This window comes from Zootoca vivipara, chromosome 6 (assembly GCF_963506605.1).
Source record: "Zootoca vivipara chromosome 6, rZooViv1.1, whole genome shotgun sequence".
Lineage (NCBI taxonomy): Eukaryota > Metazoa > Chordata > Lepidosauria > Squamata > Lacertidae > Zootoca > Zootoca vivipara.
In genome coordinates this window covers 91,816,385-91,839,390 of record NC_083281.1, presented here as the reverse complement: position 1 = coordinate 91,839,390, position 23,006 = coordinate 91,816,385, and the positions used below count along the sequence as shown (strand labels likewise).

Here is a 23,006-nt window from a genome sequence, read left to right as displayed (position 1 = left end):
TAAAAAAATCTGATTTAAATAAAAAATCTGATTTAAATAAAAAAAATCTGATTTTTAAAATATTTTTTTAAAAAAACCATTGATTTTTATTCACCCTGCTCCTGTTCTCACAGGGGCCAACCAGATGCCTGTGAGAAGCCTGCAAGCAGGATTCGAGCACAAGAGCATTCTCTTCCCCTAGAGCAGGCGCGTCTAACTCCCAAGAGACTGCGATCTATTCTCAGAATAAAAAACTGGGGGTTCAGGTCAAAATTGTTGAGCTTTTTTTGGGGGGGAGTCCCATTTTTGGGGAAGGAGAATGTCAAACTTGAGTAAAGGGGTAAGGGGGAAACTCACTCACCAAATTAGTGCTAAGAAAACAAGTTGCCTCACAGCAATAACCGTTCCAGCGAACATATGAAAATGGAGGACACGGCAAACGAAAAGGAGCCCGCCATCAACTGCAATCTACTAGAACCTCCTGGGGATCGAACAATCGCTCCTGAATGACCTGTTGGACACCACTGCCCTCTAGTTTCAAATAACTGGTATTCAGAAGCAATGCTGCCTCAAACTGTGGAGGCGGAAAGCAGCCATTGCGGCCAGTAGCCATCGATAGCCATCGATAGCCATTAAGCACCCAAACAATGCAAGCCTTGGTGATCCTATCCACAGGCAACAGCTGAGATATGCCCTCCAAGACCAGGGCTGCCCTGGCTAAATCTCAGATGCTCCCCCAGCCAACTGAGCTAAAACTTAAGCAGAGTTCTCTTATATACTCCCCATAAGCCCCGCCCAAGTCCATGTGACTACTTATATAGCTCCTCCCAGCCTTGCACTCTGGAGTCTTATGGAACAGCCATCAGAAGCTTTTGCACAAGTGCCCAGGGCTTGAATGAAAAGGCGATGCCATTTCAAGAGGTATCTGATGGGCCATTGTGAGGACCAGGGTGCTGGACTAGATGGGCCACCGGCCTGATCCAGCAGGCTCTTCATATTTTCTTATCGCAGGGGCTCCCTCCTCCTACTTTTTCACCATTTCTACACAAATCCTTCCCTCCCATGGTTTGCTCTAACCATGGTTTTGTTCCGCAAACATGCTTACCCTGGTTTAACGCTAACCAGCTCCCTTTGCAAGTTGGATTAATGACCCTCTACAAACTGTGTTGAAGTTAAAGCAAGTCATGGAAAGGAGAGGGAGAAAGGGCCCGTCCCAGAGCGAGAAGGGTGCATGCAAATGTACAAGACCCCAGCACCAACTCAAATGCTGTGAGGAGAGCAGGACCAGAGGGAGGAAGGCACTAGCCCCTCTTCCTTCCAGCAAGGTTTAAACTGCATTGGTACTCGGATGCATTTGGCTCAGGATGCCGTCGCCAGGTAGGAAATTGATAACATCAACAGAAAATGAGATATAATATAAATGCTGGCACTGGCACTGTGTATTATGTACTCATTTAAAAGTCACAGGACTCCTTTGTATCAGCAATGGAAGGAGTCATTGTACCAGCTTCCCAAAGTGCAAAGATGCCCTCAAGCCATCAGGGAATTGCAACATCAACAACAGATAAGTAAAATTGGAAGGGACCCCCCAAATGCCATCTCATCCAATCCCTGACAATGCAAGAATTCCAGCTAAAGAATCCTTGGTGGCCACTGCTTAAAAACCTCCAAGGAAGGAGAGGCCACTATCTTCTGAGGTCTAGAATGGACAAGGACAGCCAAGTTCCCACTATCCGATGTCTCGGCTGCAAAAAGAAGCCGCTTTCTGAACCGACCGTGCAAAGAAAAAGCTGCCCCCCACACAGGCACAAAAGCACACCTGCCATCTCCAACATGGTGCCTTCAGCACACAGATGCCCCAAACTAGAAATTTTATTCCATCCAACCTGCATGTCAGAAAGCTATTGCTTTCTGCTTAGAAGAACCCCAAAGTAACATTCCACCCCCAAAATATAAATTTATAAAGGTAAAGGTAAATGACCCCTGACCGTTAAGTCCAGTTGCGGACGACTTTGGGGTTGCAGCGCTCATCTTGCTTTACTGGCTACAGCTTCCGGGTCATGCGGCCAGCATGTCTAAGCCGCTTTCTGCCGAACCAGAGCAGCACATGGAAACGCTGTTTACCTTCCCGCCAGAGTGGTACCTATTTATCTACTTGCACTTTGATGTGCTTTCGAACTGCTGGGTTGGCAGGAGCAGCGACCGAACGATAGGAGCTCACCCCATCGCGCGGATTCGAACCGCCAACCTTCCAATCGGCAAGCCGTGGGCTCAGTGGTTTAGACCACAGCGCCACCCACGCCCCTTCATATGCTGACATAAAAACAAGCAATCAATAAAAACTTCGCAGCTAAAAGCAAAGGACAAGCACTGGTCCAGTGTGCATGTCACATAAACCACAGTTTAAGCCAGCGGTTCCCAAGCTTTTGGGGGGGAGGGGACCCCCTTGGTTCCAGGGGCTCATCCCCACTGCCCCCTCCCCTTCCCTCTAAAAAGGTTTATTCAGAATGTCAGTCTGCATGGCATCTGTATTGTTTTAATTTGTGCACATAACCTTGAGTCTGGGGGGAAAGGTGGGAGATATAGATATCTTTTAATGTTTAATAGATTACTGTGGGGTTTTTTCTGTTGGAAGCCGCCCAGAGTGGCTGGGGAAACCCTGCCAGATGGGCGGGGTATAAATAAATTATTATTATTATTATTATTATTATTATTATTATTATTATTATTGATACATAAAATCACCAGTGGGTGGGGAAAGAGGAACTGAATAAAGAAGAATCGCAAACCCAGAGATGTCAGGGTGGATTTCTTGACTTAGAGCTGTGTTACACAGAGCTGTGTTTAATATAGGATTGGGAGAGGTGGGTGGGTGGGAGGAGTAAAAAATCGGAAGTGGAGGGGCTTGCTAATTGCCAACCTTTCCATCACCGTGCAAATCACAGCTGTCCCTCTGCAAATCACTGGCTCGAGCAGCTGATCAGGGGACCAAGCTGGCTGCTTTCTGATGTGCTGTGCTCTGGTCCACCCCAGAAGTTTCTATGGCAACCACCTCCTGCTCTCACGCGCCAGAATGAATGAAAATGGCTCCGTTGCTCCTGGCAATTCTTACACAACTGGGTCAATGCACAAACATGAAGCATTATAATCGCACGCACGCACACAAAAACTCTGTGATTGGGGCCATGTGGACTGTCAATATTATCAATCCCAAGAATTTGAATTATGGCGATTTGTTATTAAAATCATGCATGCACACAGTTGTGCTTTCACCAGCAGCCTACGGGGAGAGAAAGAGCAGCCGCAGCTTGGGGAAGCGTGGCTGCTTTGCAAAAGGTTCTGGTTCCATCATCACCTGGAGGGAGGGAATGATGGAGAGAATCTGCAGAGGTTGATGGACCAATGGTCTCGGCACAGCGCTGTTTCTAGATTCCCATGTTACACGAGAAACTACAAACTCAAGCCTGATTCACCACAGCAACCCTCATGAAATTCAAAATTTCGAAGTGAGTTCAGAGCTGAGCAGAGAATCATTACTATGCTAGTAGGCCAGGGGTGGCTAACCTTTGGCCCTCCAGATAATGCAGGACTACATAAGAACTTAAGAAGAGCCTGCTGGATCAGGCCAATGGCCCATCTAGTCCAGCATCCCGTTCTTACTGTGGCCAGCAGAAGCCTTGCTGCCTCTGACCATGAAGGCAGAGCATTGCCACTGTGGCTAATAGCCATCAATAGCCTGCTCCTCCTCCTCCTTGAATTTCTCCAATCCTCTAGTAAAGCCATCCAAGTTGGTGGCCATCGCTGCCTCCTCCTGCGGGGGGAAAGTTCCGTAGTTTTAACTATGCACTGCAGAAACGGCTTCCTTTTATCTCTCCTGAATCTTCCAGCGTTCAGTTTCGTTGGTTGTCCGCAAGTTGCAGTGTTGAGAGAGAGAGGAGGGCTACAACTCCCTTCAGTCCCCTGACTTTTCTGTCTGGGACTGATGTGAGATGGAACCCCAGAAATCTCTAAAGGGCCTCATTCCCTTGCTACGAGAAGCCAAGTTGCAGGGAACCAGGCAGAGGGCCTTCTCGGTAGTGGCACCCACCCTGTGGAATGCCCTCCCACCAGAGGTCAAAGAGAACAACAATTACCAGACCTTTAGAAGGCATCTCAAGGCAGCCCTGTTTAGGGAAGCTTTTAATGTTTGATGGATTTCTGTATTTTAATATTTTGTTGGAAGCCGCCCAGAGTGGCTGGGGGAACCCGGCCAGATGGGCAGGGTATAAATAATAAATTATTATTATTATTATTATTATTATCATCATAATCATCATTCATTTGTCACTCCTGCTGCAGACCAAGACCACCAGCACCTGGAAGAGCTCCTTTCTTGCAGATGGAGGTGAATGCAGCATTAAAGAACTAAAAGCTACACGCAGGTGAAAATAAATGAAATTCTATTGCAGGCAATGAAAGAGAGAGAGAGAGAGAGAGAGAGAGAGAGAGAGAGAGAGAGAGAGAGAGAGAGAGAACTGGGGAGAAACACATCATGCTTCCTCCAAGTTAAACCCCAAGTAAGGCAAAGCTAAAACCTACAACCCAAACAGAAAGCCCAAGTTCAGAGCTGGAGAGGTGGATACAGGAGGAACCTCTAAATGGCAGCAAAGCCAAAGAGAGGATGGCAGGACAGCACTCATCACCCTGGCCAGATAATTTATGTATTATTATTATTTTAAAAAATATGATGTCATAAAACCTACATCAATGCAGTTTACAATAATAAAACAAAACTGTACAATATAACCCAATAAAAAAGTTTAAAACAGGCAACAATTAACCACTGTGGAAAAATTTGGTCTTGGATTGCCTGCAAAGGCCTGATTAAATAGGAAGGTTTTCAGCAGGCATTTAGAAGTTGGCAGAAAAGGCACCTGCTCAAGCTCTAGTTGCAGAGTGTTCCACAGGACAGGGAAGGTAACACTGGCTTAATGCTCCCTCTCTTGCTGTGAAAGGAGCCTCACCGACTCTGGGGACAATGAGCAAAGCTCCTGCAGATGATCTCAGTGACTGAGCTGGGATATGAGGGTTCAGGAGATCCCTGAGGCACCCTGGACTCGACTCAAGGTCGTTCAGGGCTTTGCAAATTAATGCAAGGACCATGAACCTGGCTCAACAGAAGATGAGCAGCCCGTGCAGATGCTTCAACATGTTCTCAGCCAGAAGCTCGGATCAGCAACCTGGCCACCACATTCTGCACCACCTGGAGCTTCCAAACAAGATCCAAGGGCAGACCCACTTGGAGCACACTGCAGTAATCCATCCTCGAAGTTATCAACACATGGCCTGCAATGATCAGGCTATCCTTGTCCAGGAAAGGCCATAGTTGCCGAACAAGGAAAAGCTGGTAAAAAGCACTTGCCATGGTGAGGTTGGTGAACAGGGCTGAGCAACCACCTGTAGACCTACTCAGAGCAGCAGGTAACACAAGCCAAGTTCTCCCCAAGGCAGCCCACCTGGGCTGTGCCTCATCGGGGCTCACAGCAAGGATTGTTGCGCAACACAAGAAGCACTCCCTGCTTGTAGAAAATGAACACATCAGGGAACAGGCTAGCCAAGGACCCTGAAAAGCTAGTTCTTCGTGTGCAAGGGATTGCTTTATTTACTTAGCTATGGAGAAACATTTAAGTCACACAAGGCAGCCTCATACTCCACTGCAGTTTCAAGTGCTAGCACTGAACTAGGAAACCGTAACTACCCTAAAACCATTGCCTCTATCCATTTCACAATCACTAAAAAGGAGAGCTTGAAAGCTTGAATGCTTCTGCAGTCTTCAGCAAAATTCCAGGGGAGCTGCATAAACTCAGTACCTCGTAAAGAACAGACTCCTCTTTTCTCCCGCCTGCCATGCTTTTGTCAAACAGGTAAAGGTAAAGGGGCCCCTGACCATCAGGTCCAGTCGTGTCTGACTCTGGGGTTGCGGCGCTCATCTCGCTCTATAGGCCGAGGGAGCCGGCATACAGCTTCCAGGTCATGTGGCCAGCATAACAAAGCCGCTTCTGGCGAACCAGAGCAGCACACGGAAACGCCGTTTACCTTCCTGCCTATTTATCTACTTGCACTTTGATGTGCTTTCGAACTGCTAGGTGGGCAGGAGCTGGGACCGAGCAACGGGAGCTCTCCCCGTCGCAGGGATTCGAACCGCCGACCTTCTGATCAGCAAGCCCTAGGCTCTGTGGTTTAACCCACAGTGCCACCTGGGTCCCTGAAAAACAATGCCTGTGCAAATCATTAGGAACGTGTGATTCAGCACCTCTGTAAGGCTAGCTTGTTGAGGTGCACCTTGCCTCAGCAGCAAAAAGCCCAGCAGGATGAGGATCTTTGGCCTGGCTGGGGGCTTGGCAGGGCCAGGATCGACACTTGCCACTGGTGGGGATATTTATGGGACCATTTACAACAGGGACAGCCAGCCTGGTGCTCTCCAGACGCTGCAAATTACAGCTCCCATCCAGCATGGCCAATGGGGCAGGAGAATGGAAAGTATCATGCTGGCCACCCCGAGTCTAGAAGTGCAGCTTCAAGATGGATTATGCCGCGGCTGCTTTTGTTGCTATACTAAGGAATAATATACTGAAGATTGTCTTCTCCCAGCAGCTTGTTTTTATTCCATTGCAAGCTCTCACACTTCTTTTAACAGCTCAGGGACGTTCTTCGCCACCCTGGATGCCCGAGTCAAGCAGATCTTTTGGAAGGCAGTTTCCATCAGCTCCCTGCTGAGGGACAACTAGGTTTCAGAAGCAAGCAGATTCATTTGCATTTTTAACCAATTAGCCAGTCCATTGGTGAAAAAGACCATCAGGTATATACTGTATATATCTGCTAGGAATCTGTTTGCAGGCAGTCCTAAAAAAAATACTGGAAGAGAATACAAGGATACAGGTTGCTTTGCCCAAAGAAAACAAAGAAAGATAACCTGGTGACTTGCTTATCTCATCAGAGGCACGGGTATAGCGACTCAAAAGCCAATCCTGTAGACCTTTGAAAGCTGTTACTCAATTCTGGACACGTTGGAAGCTCTGATTATGAACTGCCACACACAGGCACATCGCCATCACGTACGTTTGCCTTACGACAGAATGGTTCATTCCTTGTTTATTGGGCTGCCTTATATTATTCCTGGCAAATAGAAGGGGAAGAGATGGAGGCAGTGGGAGATTTTACTTTCTTGGGCTCCTTGATCACTGCAGATGGTGACAGCAGTCACGAAATTAAAAGACGCCTGCTTCTTGGGAGAAAAGCAATGACAAACCTAGACAGCATCTTAAAAAGCAGAGACATCACCTTGCCGACAAAGGTCCGTATAGTTAAAGCTATGGTTTTCCCAGTAGTGATGCATGGAAGTGAGAGCTGGACCATTAAGAAGGCTGATCGCCGGAGAATTGATGCTTTTGAATTATGGTGCTGGAGGAGACTCTTGAGAGTCCCATGGACTGCAAGAAGATCAAACCTATCCATTCTGAAGGAAATCAGCCCTGAGGGCTCACTGGAAGGACAGATCCTGAAGCTGAGGCTCCAATACTTTGGCCACCTCATGAGAAGAGAAGAATCCTTGGAAAAGACCCTGATGTTGGGAAAGATTGAGGGCACTAGGAGAAGGGGACGACAGAAGACAAGATGGTTGGACAGTGTTCTCGAAGCTACGAACATGAGTTTGACCAAACTGCGGGAGGCAGTGCAAGACAGGAGTGCCTGGCGTGCTATGGTCCATGGGGTCACGAAGAGTCGGACACGACTAAACAACTAAACAACAACAATATTATTCCGTGTTTTTAAAATATATTGTTGCTTTTCTGTTTATTTTTATCACTTAGTTTGCCATTGAAAATATTCAATGAAGAGCAGGTGATAAATGCAGCAAAAAATTAATAAATCACCACCGTCTAAAGCAGCCTTCCCCAATAGAGAGGGCGCTTTTCTGGAAAGCTTGCTTCAAACAAGCCAGGACCACAAAAAAATCCAAGTGCTGCATGGATGCCCAGGTTGGCCACACCTGCTTTCTGACTACCACCTGCCCCCTTGTCTAACAAGTGGAGGTGACCGGGGGGGGGGGGGAGATACAGAGACAGATCACCATTTCCATTTGTGCTGCACCACGCCTGACGCGCATCCTTTCACTGTGTGCAGAAACTCGCGACATTTGTAGCCTATAAGGACAGTGGAAGGAAGACTTGAGCTCCTGGCTTTATTTCCGCACACACAAAATCAGGAACGAAAGCACAAGCCCGTAAAAGGAAATGTGTCCCTTACCAATTCTGACTGCAGAAGCTAAACAGCAAAGTCAGGGGCAGATGCAGACTGCTGCGAAGAGAGGAAAAGGTCAGGGGAAACGGCCAGCTTTCAAGGCCTTTTATCAGCAGCCAATATGTTAATTATATATGTACATAGAACATGTCTAAAGAGCAAGGCGGTTTACAGCAATCTTGCAAACAAGTATGAAGATTTAAAAGCCCACTGAGAGCCTTTCCCTGCATCCTCAGATTAAAAGAAGTCTCCGGACGAGTAACTCCAGAGGGAGATAGTTACTGAAACAGAAGTAACCAGACCCTTATGTATATTCAGAGGGTGGGTGGGTGGGTGGGTGATGGGAATGGGTGATGGGCTGATAGGAGTGGTAAACCTCTTGATGACTGTTAATGACTGCAATTGGTCTTGCAGGAAAAAGCAAGGGCTGAGGTGCTAAAGAAAGCTTGATCATGTATAATGAGATAAGAATCCTATGTCTCTGTTCATGCCAGGTGTCTCCATGGTTTTAAGCTTGGTAATGAGTTGCAATTCAGCAGAGGGAGAGATGTTCATGGAATGGAAGCACTCAGCCAATGGATGGAAACATTTTCTGATGCCCCACAGAGAAGAAGTGCAAGCTCAAGAGATCTTTGGTGCGGGAAACAGCCTTCCAGGCCTTGAAACCAACCATCTCGCATATTCCAAAATCTTAGGATCTGCGGCCTAGACTAATGGCCAATCTGTAGCCACCTGGGCTGGTTCCGCTTTCGGCTGCCTTCTCAGAGTGCATCTTTCAGGAAGAACAGGACAAGCTATTCTAATCTACATGCAAGAAGATAAGCTCCTGCAATTACTGGAATTGCCCTTCTTGGCACTCACACCAGCCTGAGTGCAGGTTCCTTGGAAGGAGGTACTCAGTGGGGCATCTCAAAGCCTAAGCAGGGCTTGGTGGAACCCACACTTTCGCCCCAAACCCTGCTCATAATGCTTCATAAAGCCTGTGGTTTTGAGACAGCAATTTGCACAATCCTTAAGGCGCTGTGCTGGTTTGAACCCTTTTGGCGCGAATGTGAACAGCCACAGAGCACCCCATATATCCCCATATAGGATGGGGCACATAAGTGTCCCATCCTACCCCAAACATCCTGCGCACACCAGCCCATAAACAGAGGCACAAAAGCTCACCGCATGGACACTTCTTTTCGCAAGTTGTCATCCTTATTTCAGTTTAAACCTGGCTAATTTTAGTCGGCCGCAAAGCAGATTAGAATGGCAGAACCCGAGTAAGCCAATCTTAGAGCAAAACAAGATTGTTAAACCCTGAGCAAGCAGCATGCCCAAGACTCTGTTGTCCCTCAAGGCAGGTGGATGCCAAGAGAGGATGGTTACCCCCCCCCCCCAAAGCTGGAACCAGTGAATTGCCTGTGAAGTTGTGGGCCTGAGCCTGTGGGTCATGTGGGGCTGGCTCCTTCACAATCTCTGGCTCTAAGAGATGCCAGGAATTGCAGGAAATGATATTCAAATCCCTTTATGCCTCTGTCCTACACATGTTTACTTGGGCATAAGTTCTAGCAAGCGCAGAGGGGTTTCGTTTCCCAGTTTTGCTGCACATATGCAGTTTATAGAATTACACAGTCTGGCAATTAACAATGTTACTGTGACATCTTCTCATATGGCATTGCTAAGACCAGCTTTGGCACTAGGCAGCTTGTGTAAAGTTAAATGATGACTCAACGTTTGCTGACTTGAGCTCATCATTGCTAATCTTTAAAGGAAAGGGAGAGAGAGAGAATAAAGGGGGGTGGTCAATGCTAGTCCTACTCAGAGTAAGCTCATTTAAGTTAACAAACACAGCTAAATTCAGTGGGTCTGCTCTGAGTATAATTCATTTGGATACAACCCAGAGGTCTGTTTTTTTATTCTTATTAAAAAGCAGTTTTGCAACTGATGGAATTAAAATAACTGCTTTACTGATGCCCTATGATTTAAGTTATAATTCTTTGGCAAAAATTTACTGCTGTTGAGCCTGACTTAACTGGAAGGATCTCTGGTGCAGATCCTCCACCTATTTGGGCTTTAGTAACCTGCAGTATGTGGACAAGTTGCTATGTTTTTTTAAAGAGAGAGAGAGAAGGGGAAAATATTTAGCTTTCAAGCTATAGGCAGCTGATTTTATCCATCTGCAAACTTCGAGTGATGTAGCATCTGACCTCTTGTTAGAAAAAGCTGGCCTTTATAGGGCATAGCTTCCCCCAAAATAACTTAAGACTAACAATGCATAAGCCATGTGGTGGCTTTGCATGTTTTTGAACTACTCTAAATAGTCCCCTCTGGTGCTATTCTGTCCTGAGCTCCCACAGGTTTCAGATTTTCCACCTTCAATGGATCCTTTCTGTATCCACTGATATGCCAAGGAAGTTGGATCAGGCCAACGGACCCGTCCAGGCCAGCATCCTATTCTCACAGTGGCCAATCAGGTGCCTCAATGGGAAACCTAAAAGCAGGATCTAAGCACAAGAGCAACTCTTCCCTCCTGTGGTTTCCAGCAACTGCTGTTCAGAAGCACTGCTGCCTTCTGACTGTGGAGACAGACCATAGCAATCAGGGTTAGTAGTCATCAATATAGCCCTCTCCTCAAGAATTTGTCCAATCCTCTTTTAAAACCATCTTGGGTTGGTTGCCATCACTGCCTCCCATTGGAGAGACTTCTACATCTTAACTCTGCACTGCATGAAGGCTGGAATATAACTTCCAGCTGTCGCTCAGCCTTGGATCAGGCCAGCAGGGAGGAGACTGTAGAGTTGTATCCCAAAAGCAGCACCTCTCAAATCACAAGGCACTGAGCTCGCTCCCCTGAACAGAGGAGAGCCTGGTGCAAACAGATAGGATTGCCCTCAAACCAGCCCTGGTTGAAGTTCGGCTTCTGCTCGCTAAGATTCACAGCCAAGTTTGGAAAATATGAGGCACCTCAGACCTGAAAATGTTTGCAGAACTTTATTGTTAACCAACATTTCACACGGTGGTCACCCTTTCATTCCCAGAGGTGCAAGGCAGGCAGGATTCTTGTTCAACTGCACAGCACCAGGTGAGAAAAAAACCCAGGTAGGGAATGAGCTACCCAAGACCTTCCTGCAAGCTCTGTGGAGCTTTTGAGGTCCTGCACCCCATGAACTGCCATTTCAAGTTTTCCCCCTAATGCAGAATAATAAGCACTTAGTAAAGGTAAAGGTAAAGGGACCCCTGACCATTAGGTCCAGTCGTGACCGACTCTGGGGTTGCAGCGCTCATCTCGCATTATTGGCCGAGGGAGCTGGCGTACAGCTTCCAGGTCATGTGGCCAGCATGACAAAGCCGCTTCTGGCAAACCAGAGCAGCACATGGAAACACCGTTTACCTTCCCGCCGGAGCGGTCCCTATTTATCTACTTGCACTTTGATGTGCTTTCGAACTGCTAGGTGGGCAGGAGCTGGGACCGAGCAACGGGAGCTCACCCCGTTGCAGGGATTCGAACCGCCGACCTTCTGATCAGCAAGCCCTAGACTCTGTGGTTTAACCAACAGCGCCACCTGGGTCCCAATAAGCACTTAGGCAGTGCATTAGGGAGTTCAAAGCATTTAGTACCCAGCAGCTTATAATTCTTACAATAACCCAGCACACACCCTTGCATGGGTTAAGTGGTGCGTGTGTGTGTCTCCCAATCATGGCATTGTTAACTAGATGCTGAATGCCAGTATGGTGCAGTGGTTGGAGTGACAGACTAGGACCTGGGAGACCTGGGTTCAAATCCCCACTGAGCCATGAAGCTCCTTGGGTGACGTTGGGCCAGTCACTGCCTCTCAGCCCAACCTACCTCAGAGGGTTGTTGTGGGGATTAAATGACAAGGGGGAGAACTACATATGTCACCTTGTGTGCCTTGGATGAAAAAGGTGGAATATAAAGGCAATAAATAGTCATGAATAACACCAATGCTTTTCCTACGCCCCTCATTGCTTGCTTGGGATCACACACTTCTTGGCTGCACTGCTGCAGTTGGGTTACTTGCGACATGTGTCCAGTTCTGGGCACCACAGTTCAAGAAGGATACTGACAAGCTGGAACGTGTCCAGAAGAGAGCAACCAAAATGGTCAAAGGCCTGGAAACGATGCCTTATGAGGAACGGCTTAGGGAGCTGGGTATGTTTAGCCTGGGTGATAAGGGGTGATATGATAGCCATGTTCAAATATATAAAAGGATGCCATATAGAGGAGGGAGAAAGGTTGTTTTCTGCTGCTTCAGAGAAGCGGACACGGAGCAATGGATTCAAACTTCAAGAAAGAAGATTCCACCTAAACATTAGAAAGAACTTCCTGACAGTAAGAGCTGTTTGGCAGTGGAATTTGCTACCAAGGAGTGTGGTGGAGTCTCCTTCTTTGGAGGTCTTTAAGCAGAGGCTTGACAGGCATATGTCAAGAATACTTTGATGGTGTTTCCTGCTTGGCAGGCGGTTGGACTGGATGGCCCTTGTGGTCTCTTCCAACTCTATGATTCTATGACATTGCAGGTGGGAGATCCAATAGCTGCACCTGTGTAAGGCCGGCGTTGAGTAAAAAGCATCCCCGCCAGGGGAGGGATCAAGCACAGAGCAAGACACGGGTTTGTATTCAACAATAGTCCTACTCACTGTAAGCAACTCAAAACTACTGAACATAAACTCAGTCATGTCCACTAACTTCAACAGGTCTATTCTGAGTAGGGCTAGCACTGGATACAACCCATTATGTCGAGTCCTACACATGTTTACCCTGAATAAATCACGGCAATCCGTGTGGATTACTCTCAAGCATGCATTCATAGGACTGCAGGGAAGGGAGACTCAGGCTGCAATCACACAATAACTTTTGCAGCACATTCTTTCCCTTAGAATTGTGAGCAGTGCTACCACCCCCAGCAACCCGTAGCAAACTACAGTGCCCAGAATTCCTTGTGGCTATGGGGTGGGCGAGTGCGCGCGCTTTAAATGTATGCAGCCTGAGTGGTAAAAAACACAAGAGGACTGCGCCCCCACCCCTTGCTGGATCTGGCTGAGGCCCACCTAGTCCATCCTCCTGTTTCCCACCTGAGTGCAACAGCGGCAGCCCCCTCCGTTCGAGATCCCCAGTAACTGCATTGTACACTAAAGGCCCCAGGTTCAAATCCCACCAGCACCTCCAGGCAAGCCTCTCAAACCTGGAAGAGCAAGGCCAGTCCTTGGAGTGACACTTTTCAGACCAGACCTTTAGCACTTGGGACTCACTTCTTACACCACAAGTCAAGCTGTAACCCAGTGGGGGGGGGTGTAACCCATTGTTAGAAAACTGAGGTGTACAGCATGGCTTCTTAAACAGGCCCAGGGTTTCCATTTAGGCCTCAGAAAAGTTGTGGGTCAGTCAGGAACATCTCTAATTGGCCCTACAGCTGATCTGTTTTCTTGACGACTGACATAGAAGCCATCTGCACCAGGCCGGATTACAAAATACACTAACAATCTCCCAGTTTGGGGCCATAATTTTCATAGTATGGCGCTGGTGATGTCCCCCCCGCCCCGCCAAAGGCCAACCATTGAAAAGGGGCTCTTCCTAGCAACCTGCTCTAGAGCCTGTGACTGTCCTAAAATGGGACTTTTAGGCCATGGTGCCAGCAGTGAAGGGGGGGAAATGTTCAGTGAGTGGTTTCTGAAACCGTGGAGTTTGAGAATTGGCAGTGTAGATGATAATGTGCTGGAAGTCTGACTGAATATAAAACCAGTAGTGCTTAAGAGTGCTGGACTAGGCCCTGGGACCGTGGGTTCAAATCGCCACTCAGCTATGAAGCTCACTGGGTGACCTTGAGCCAGTCGCTGCCTCTCAACCTGACCTACTTCACAGGGTTGTTGTGGTGATGAGGCAAACAATGCACTCTGCCTTGAGCTTCTTGGAAAAAAGGTGGTGGTACATAAACACTGTATATATATTGTGTTTATATACCACCTTGCCCTCAAAAACCATTTAAACCACCAACAAGTGAGAAATGGGAACTGAAAGCACAGGAAATGTTGAGCAAAACACACAGATGACCACATGCTGCTCAGACATTTAAATTTCCCAATATGTTGCATTGGTTCATGGCATGTGGCATAAAAACTTCATCTCAAAATGGAACAATGTGCATTTGAGCTCTCCATGTTTCTAGCCCTCTTGAACTGTAAACAGAGAAGCTCCTGGGGTGGCAGAAACAAGGGAAAAACTCAGATCACTTTTGCATATAAAGTCATCAAGTTTTCTTGGAGGCCTTGACACAAGTTTGCCGAGAGCAGCTTCCAAGGGGCTTGGCGTTTGACACATTGCACAGCAGCTCCGCCAAACCGAAGGCAACGCCTGTTTGCACGGCCCTCCCCCACCCCCCCCCACCCCGAAGACACCGATCTCGGAAGCTGCTGAACGCACGATGAAGGCTGAACCATCCGTTATCCTACGCACGTTATTTTAAAACTTATTTATAAGCATTCCCGAGGGGAGAAGCGGGAAGGAAGGAAGGACCCCCGGCCCTCCTCGTTACAAAACAACTCATCAGTATTGTCACAATAGGAAACAGGAGCAGCGCCCCTTCCGCGAGGAGGTAGCTCTCCCCTCCCCACGAGACACGCGTCACCGCTGCACCCCCGGAGACATCTCGTGCAACCTCAGTAAGCGCCCTTGTGCGCGGCCGGGATCCTATGCAGAAGCGCGTCCCACCCACTGCCTCCGTGCCCTCGCCCGCCAGCCCGCTCACCTTCCCCTCCGAGTCCTGCTGCTGCCCGTCGGCATCCCGGCCCAGCCTCTGCCGGAGCTCACTCATCTTGCACTCCCGTTGCGGCTCCTCCACCCTCGCCTTCCGCTCCGCTTTGCACCGCGCAGCGAAGCAGCAACAGCAACAGCAGCGAACGCAGCGCGAGCCGCCCAGCGAGATGGCAGGGCCCGGGGATTGAGGCGGGGCCAAGGCGGCCGGGCCAATGGGAGGCTCCCGTTCGCTCTTCTACGCATAGATCTTTCATTTAAAAAAAAAAACCTAAAAGGATAGAGGGACGACTCCATTATAGGGAGGTACAACTTCTTGGTTTCTTCAGGCGCTATTTCGTTTCAGCCTTCCACAACGGTTGGCACCCGTCTGCCTCCCAGAGAGGAGTGCACCTTTGGGAATGAAGTCAACGCGTTGGAAAGTTACAGCGCCTGCTGTGGTTGTAGAGACCGATATGGGAGAAACATGTTTGGTTGCAGCTGGGGCAGATGAAGGCATCGGGCTGCGCTGCTATAGATGCTCTCTCCACTCCTCCCAACAGCCATTCCTTCACTGGTCCCTGCTGTGGAGTGGATACATGACCTGTCTATCTCCAGACACTTTGGTCATCTGCAAGGGATTCCCACATGGTAGGGTTGACGGCGCCAGCCTTGGCATCATGTTTGCAGACAGCTCTGTAACGCAGAGTTGGTCTGCAAGCTGGCCTGGTACCTGAAGCCAGCTCCCTGTAGAGTGCAAGGATGCTGGTAATGTGGGCTTGGGAGAGCATATCTATGTGTCAGACATGCGATGCCCAAAACCTTCCTGAAACAGCACACACTGAGGTGTTGCTTCTAGCTCAGTGTTTCCCAGGCATCCCCAAACTTCAGCACTCCAGATGTTTTGGACTACAATTCCCATAATCCCTGACCACTGGTCCTCTTAGCTAGGGATCATGGGAGTTGTAGGCCAAAACATCTGGAGGCACACTGGTTGGGAAACACTGTAATCTAGCTGGTGTCAGTTGCCCAGTGTGCTCAACACACAAGCCTGGTAGACCCATCTTGGTATTGGTCATTCTCCCAGACGTTGCTGGACTACACCTCCCATCATCCCTGATCACTGGCCATGCTGTCTGGGGCTGATGGGAGTTATAGTCCAGAAACATCTGGAGGGCCACAGGTTGTGCACCCCTGGATTAGAGTGTTGGACTGTGACCTGGGAGAAACCAGGGTTGGAATCCTCATGGCCACTGGGTGACCTTGGGCCAGTTACTGTCTCTTAGTCTAGCCTACCTCACAGGGTTGCTGTGAGGATAATATAGGAAGAAGGAGAACTATGTACAGTATGCTCCCCAGAGCTCCTGGGAGGAAAGGTGGGGTATAAATGCAACAAAATAATAACTAACCCTCAGCTGCGCTGTAATCCTGAATGTCTCCCTCGTTTTCTATGGAACGCTGCAGAAAACTCACAAAGCTAACTCGGAAGCTGCCGCGCACCGTGCGACTCTTCCTGTTCTGAATGCATGCTCTTGCTGCCACTTTCCTAAGCCTCCTCTAACCCCGCCCCGCGGATGCCCGGATGTGGGTGCTTCTCCGCTGCCTGCCTACGCTGGGCTGATGCCTTTGCAAAGGCTGCCACCAGCAGTGCATCTTCCTCCTCTCATCTGCCATGACAACTGGCCTCTTCGGCTGCAGCAGCCTCCCCTAACCTAGACTATGTCTGGTCAAGCGTTCTGACAAAGCGATGGTGATTGGTGAAACATGCATCACACGGTAAAGAGCCAGGAGACTGCTAATGATGGGCAATAACTAATCTGGCGGCCGCTAGTAACGTTAAAAGTGGGTTTTTACAGTATGTGTATTGGAGGGATTGGCATCGCTCTCTAAAGAGAGAACAGCTACCGGTAAGAGGGGCCAGGAAGCATGTTTTGCTGAGTAGTATTTGATTTATATATATAAAACCAAAATTAGTTAACCACCTTGCATTCCCACCACATATACAGAAACGAGCCTCACACTCCCCACATTTTCTTCAGCAGTAAGGGGGCATGGACTTCATTGCTTGGTAAAGTCTCTCGGGAGTCTTTCACATCTCCATGCATAAATATATTTTTAATTTATTTCATAATATTTATACACTGTTATTTTTTCTTTAAACCCCTCAAAGTGGCTTCCAATACGTGAATAATACCGCGGCAAGTCAACACGAGAGTAAGCCCCTCTGCCAGCCAGGCTTCCTGCTCCGCAGCACGGACAAGCCTGGGCTAAGTGCGCAGGAAAATTGGAGCTCCCACCAAGTGCCCGCCCCCTTCTCCTCCTCCTCCCTCTAATTGGCTGATTAAGGGAGGACGGACCAACTCCTGTGAAATGCGATTGGCTCCTCCACTTAACGACGTAACCGCTGATCTCCCGCTCAAAAGCACTTGTTCGCGGGAGAACTCTTGGGACGCTTTCGTGGGGGCGTTGCACAGGCGGCGCATGCGCGCCGGAGCTCCTTTCGTGCCCGCCTTCCGTTTGCAGATGCTAGGGATTGGCTTAAGGGCTGAAGAGCGGCTCGCGAGGGGGCGTGAGGGAGGGGAGGTATAAAAGCGGCCGTCCGGAACCCGCCGGCGCCAAAGTGCGTTGCCTTCTTTTGCGCTTGCTGCTTGGTGGGAGGGCGTGCGCTTCTTTGCCTCTCTGTCTCCTTCCGCCGGCGAGATGTTCGAGGCGCGGCTCATCCAGGGCTCCGTCCTGAAGAAGGTCCTGGAGGCCCTCAAGGACCTCATCACCGAGGCCTGCTGGGACCTCGGCTCGGGCGGCATCAGCCTGCAGAGCATGGACTCCTCGCACGTCTCCCTGGTGCAGCTCACGCTCCGCTCCGAGGGCTTCGACACCTACCGCTGCGACCGGAACATCGCCATGGGAGTCAACCTCACCAGGTGAAGCGGGGCGGCCGAGCCCGGCCAGGGAAGAGAAGCGCCGCGCCTGTCTGACGGCCGGTCCTCTCTCCCTCCCTCCCTTAGGAGGAGGAGGAGGGCGGCGAAAAAGGCGGGAGTTTCCCTCACACAGGGGCACTGTTAGGGAGGATTAGGCCGCTGTTGTTCCGCCGCGCGCGCGAAGAGCGCCAAATCCTTTCAGGCGGTGGCGGCGCCGGTCGGGTGACGTGTGATAGAAGCGTCCCGCCATTCTTGACATTGGCGGGAAAAGCGCGCGGGAAGGGGAGGGTTCTGCTTCTGTTAAAAAAAGGGGGTGAGCCCTTTAGCGCGCGCCGGAATCGCGGAGCGGATTGGCTGGTTCCGTTCTCACGGGCCTTTTTGCTTTTCCCTGATTGGTCGATGCGGCCTGTCGTGGGTGTGGCTTGTTTTCTTTAGTTTTAATACAGGCGGGCGTATCCTGCTACTCCTTGAAAAGGGATTTGGCGGGAACTCGTGGTGGAAAGGAGAGGATCCTTTAATGGTCGCGAATGAGGCCACCTTTTCCAGAAGTAGGCAGGCCTCTTCATTGCCAGCAATGAGGCTCGTGGCCCCTTAAAATTTGACTGGCACGTTTGCACATACTTTTTTTCTCCTGCCCCTGTGTAGCAAGCACCCCCCCTCCCGCCCATGGCAGTACCTAAGCGGGCAAATATTCAAGTAGGTTTGCATCTGCCTTGTTGGTGTTCCCTGTTTTGCAATATGGATGAAACAACAATGCAGCACAAAAGGCGTTTACTATTGATTCCAGTACAGTGGTACCTCGGGATAAGAACTTACAGTAATTCGTTCTGGAGGTCCGTTCTTAACCTGAAACGGTTCTTAACCTGAGGTACTATTTCTGGGTTAGCGGAGTATGTAACCTGAAGCGACTGTAACCCAAGGTACCACTGTAGCAATGTATGCATATGCATGCTCTCTTGACTGGGATATCCTTGCCTGATTGAGTTTGGATATTCATACAAATCTAAAAACAACCATCTCATAGTGGTATGATGCTACTTGCTGGTGTTTTGGTGTGAGCAGTCATTCCCTTCATTCCCCTTCGTAAGATCTTCATATGCTTCCAGTGGCAATGCTTTCTTAAAATGATAAGAATATGTTTCTTTCTTTCCTAGTATGTCCAAAATACTGAAGTGCGCAGGTAATGATGATATCATCACCCTGAGAGCAGAAGACAGTGCAGACACACTGGTTTTGGTGTTTGAGACACCAAGTAAGTAACTGAAACTTCACGGATACAAAATAGCTAAGTTTTGATCTGGAGGTTATATTTATTTAGGGCACTTGCCCAAATCAGACTGCTCTTAAGTTCACTTATTTCTCAAGCTAATGGGAAATTGTGATGTTTCTCTGTGCTTCTGAACACTTGCAGAGAATGCCTCTGTCAGTTTGCAACCATGCAGAGGGAGAGAGATGAGAGACATTAACAAAGTTGACTTACAGAATTGCTTCCTTTCTTCCTGAGACAATGTAATAAGCTGCTAAGTGCCCCACAAAAAAATGAAGCAGGCTCTTCACAGCCATCCCTGTCCCAGTGTCCATGCATGCAGAATGATCCCACATAAACCTGTGCAAGTGTCTGCTGCAAATGTTTTGTTTTAAACTTCTAATTCTGGAGCTGGCCAAGAAGATGTAACTTCAGCTTCCCAGAAGTTCGTTATCTGTAACAAGGATGGCTACTTGATGATTATCTGAGCAGATCAGTTGTCAGTGCCATAAAATTATTGCGCTCTTCAACTACCTAAGCTAGTTTAGAATCACAGATGAAGTGATCATAATTTATTGAAACAGTAGATTCCTGGTGCACGTGCAAAACTTGTTAGAATTGTCACCACTGAAAAACTAGAAGCACCAGAAACAAAATAGACATGAATTCTGCTAGTAACACTGTAGAAGAAGCATGTGGTCTTGTCATTGGGTTTTACAGTGGTACCTCGTAAGATGAATTTAATTCATTCCGCGGGTCAATTAGTTTTACGAAAAATTCGTCTTGCGGGGCACAGTTTCTCATAGGAATGCATTGAAACTTAATTAATGCGTTCCTATGGGCTCCGGGGGACTGGCGGCAGCGGCACTCGGTCGCTTGGCTCAGGGAAGGCAGGCAGGCGGCAACAGCCCGGCAAGGCTCCCCATGCTGGGCTCTGTGCGAGGCGGGGGGGGGGGAGAAGCAGAGGAACGGACTCGGGCCAACCGGCAGAGACCAGCAGAACACAAAGGGGAATCAGCTGTAGCGTGGAAGAAGGCAAAGGAAGATCAGCTGTCAGCTTTTCTTCCTTTGCCTTCTTTCCACGCTACAGCTGGTTCCCCTTTTGTTGCTGCTCGCTGCTGCTTCGTCTTTCTATGGCCGCGCTTCGCAAGACGAAGCGGCGGCCATAGAAAACCTAGTCTTGCGAGTCTCCTCGCGCAACGCAAAACTTTCGTCTTGCGAGTTTTTCGTTGCGCAAGGCATTCGTCTTGCGAGGTACCACTGTACATCATAATGTCTCTCCTTGGAAAGAAGATTTAAATATTATGGGAAAGGTTGGCCAGTAATCACTTCCTGCAAAACTATTTTTGGCTGAGGAGATCTCTTAAGTTATGTGTCATGATTATATACTTGACTAATACTCCCATTTTTCCCTTAGATCAGGAGAAGGTGTCTGACTATGAAATGAAATTAATGGACTTGGATGTAGAACAGCTTGGAATTCCAGTAAGTGCACTTTTGCTTCAAATTTATTGTAATTAACTGAGCTTTAAATATAAGCTTGTTCTGCAAAAATGGTTAACAAAATTATTCCAAAATTATTCAAGGAGGATTGAAGCAAGGGATTCCTTTTTCCATAGGAAGACACATTTTTATTGCTCATCTGATCTTAATGAACAATAGAACTATTTATTTATGTTCTGCTTTTGTGAATATTTTGGTTTGAATTGCTCCTGCAGACATTGTGAAAATGCTGCTCAAAGTAAGGCTCTGTGTTGCTCTTTCAGGAACAGGAGTACAGCTGTGTGGTGAAAATGCCTTCTGGTGAATTTGCTCGCATCTGCAGAGATCTTAGCCACATTGGAGATGCTGTTGTAATCTCTTGCGCAAAAGATGGTGTTAAATTTTCTGCTACTGGAGAGCTCGGAAGTGGAAATATAAAACTCTCACAAACCAGTGATGTGGATAAAGAGGAAGAATCTGTAAGTTGGTGAAGTTTTAACTGCAGGTTGTAGAGTAAATGTTAATTGTCCTTTACAATCTCTTTTCTCCCCTCCATAAACCTGACTTGCAGAACAGTTTGCCTACCTTGCTTGTGATAAACCTGTTTCTAATGCAGTTGTTAAGTTTGTTGGACTTTTAAAACAGTGTGCTATTGAATATTTTATTCAAATTTAATTTGTTGTAGGTTACAATAGAGATGAATGAGGCAGTCCAGCTGACTTTTGCTTTGAGGTACTTGAACTTCTTCACCAAAGCCACACCATTGTCTTCTACAGTTACCCTCAGTATGTCTGCAGGTGTCCCACTAGGTAAGTTTCATTAGGAAGCTATCTCTGCAAATAATTTGGTTTTAACTTTGGTTTCAATTTAAATCCAACTTAACTTTTGTTTGTTGGTCTCCTGCAGTTGTTGAATATAAGATAGCAGACATGGGACACTTGAAATATTATTTGGCTCCGAAGATTGAAGATCAAGAAGAATCTTAAGAATTTGGTGGAAATAATCAGGGTTTTGTGAAAGAAGAACCTCTGCTGGAAGCCTGTTCACCATTCTGTCTTGGTGCATGGAATTATCATATATGCACTTGGGTCCAATTGTAGATATCTGTGTAAATACTTTTTTCACTTGTTTTGCAAATCCCTCCCTCTCCCTCCCCATATCTTTTATACCTTGTTTTTATAGCTAACCCTTTACTCCAGAAAGTACAGTATTTAAAAAGACAAGGAGGTTCTATGGCAATCTCTTCACAGTGAGGCTGCTCTTCGATTTCTAAAAGTAATAATGATTGGAAAAATTGGATTTTAATTATTTGTCTTGAAGGAGGAGTCCTTGGAGCTGAAAACTTGTCAATAAAGAATATTCAGTTTGTTAACTTGCGTCTGCGTGGCTTTGAACGGAGAGAGGAAGGGAGTTTAAGGAGGCTTAAAGCTGTGCCTCGTTCCAAGTTTTGGTGGAGTGGATCAGGTGTGTGAGTTACCCAAGATCTGGTCCTTTGAAGCAGTGCCATTTTAATATGTTACATGTCCAGAGGTGCTGTGCTGTACATGCCATGGCATTATGGGAAATGTGTGATGGTAGGTAGCTACTCAATACTGAGCAGCTTCTGCCAGTGCAGGCAGTGATGACAGCCCATTCCTATCTAGCAGGTGAAGTCTTACCTGCATACTTAGAAGTTTTGGGGGTCAGTGTATGAATGTTGGATGCCTGGGGTTTTTTGTTTTGTTTTAATGGTTTAATGTTTGAAGGCCAAGTTGTCCCCATTTCCAAGCTTAGAAAGCAAGTCAATTCAGCGATCAGTCAGCCACAGTGATGAAACGTCACCTACTTGGTCCTGGAGCCCAAATTAGAGCTACAGTATGGCAATATTTTATCCAAAAAAATCCAGCATGCTGCCCCTGCCAAGAAATGCCTGCCAGTGGCATTTCCACAAATTCCAAATGTATTGTGTAAGTCATGCTCCAGGATGGTTTCAAGGCAACTTATTGCTTGTCTTTCTAAATCTAAACTCTTAAATGTGCCTTGTTAATGGATACCTGTATCTTAAGCATTCCCTTAATGCTTTTTTAAAAAATTACTGTTCAATTACTTTTCCTTTGAAGAGCTTGTGGTGGTGTTCATGGCTCTTCCCCCCCCCCCATCCCATTTTATTCTTACAACCCTGAGGGGCAGCAACTGGCCTAAGGTCAACCCAGTGAGTTTTGTTCTGAGTGGGGATTTGAACCTAGGTCTCGCAGTTCCTATTCCAACACTGGCCCACATCTCTTATCTGTCCTTCACCATAATGTTGCAAGGTGGGTGACAGCAGCAAAAACTGCTGCTTGAAATAAAACCAACCATATTCAACAATCCTCAAGTATAACTTACAATG

General features: G+C 47.8%; 2 protein-coding genes across 2 annotated transcripts in view; one reads left to right on the top strand and one right to left on the bottom strand.

Annotated features, from left to right (window-relative positions):
• CDS2 (CDP-diacylglycerol synthase 2) overlaps positions 1-15,187 on the bottom strand; it is a 41,099-nt gene extending 25,912 nt beyond the window's left edge. Inside the window, exon 1 of the mRNA XM_035119052.2 lies at positions 15,009-15,187. Coding sequence (XP_034974943.1) covers positions 15,009-15,074 — 66 coding nt within the window. The 5' untranslated portion in view covers positions 15,075-15,187. The remainder of the gene's footprint in view (positions 1-15,008) is intronic.
• Positions 15,188-17,548: 2,361 nt separating this feature from the next.
• Positions 17,549-22,010, top strand: PCNA (proliferating cell nuclear antigen). Its single transcript, XM_035120956.2, has 6 exons — positions 17,549-17,913; positions 19,065-19,162; positions 20,574-20,641; positions 20,923-21,117; positions 21,324-21,447; positions 21,545-22,010. The coding sequence occupies exons 1-6, from the start codon at positions 17,693-17,695 to the stop codon at positions 21,622-21,624; spliced, it is 786 nt and encodes a 261-aa protein (XP_034976847.1). The 5' UTR covers positions 17,549-17,692; the 3' UTR covers positions 21,625-22,010.
• The last annotated feature ends 996 nt before the right edge of the window (positions 22,011-23,006 follow it).

What these genes read in the sequence shown, in the direction of transcription:
- PCNA (XM_035120956.2), top strand. Translation starts at nt 17,693, where the DNA reads ATGTTCGAGGCGCGGCTCATCCAGGGCTCCGTCCTGAAGAAGGTCCTG. An exon ending in TAGAACAGCTTGGAATTCCA is followed by an intron (nt 20,642 to 20,922) that starts GTAAGTGCACTT and finishes TTGCTCTTTCAG; the next exon opens with GAACAGGAGTACAGCTGTGT. An exon ending in TGGATAAAGAGGAAGAATCT is followed by an intron (nt 21,118 to 21,323) that starts GTAAGTTGGTGA and finishes AATTTGTTGTAG; the next exon opens with GTTACAATAGAGATGAATGA.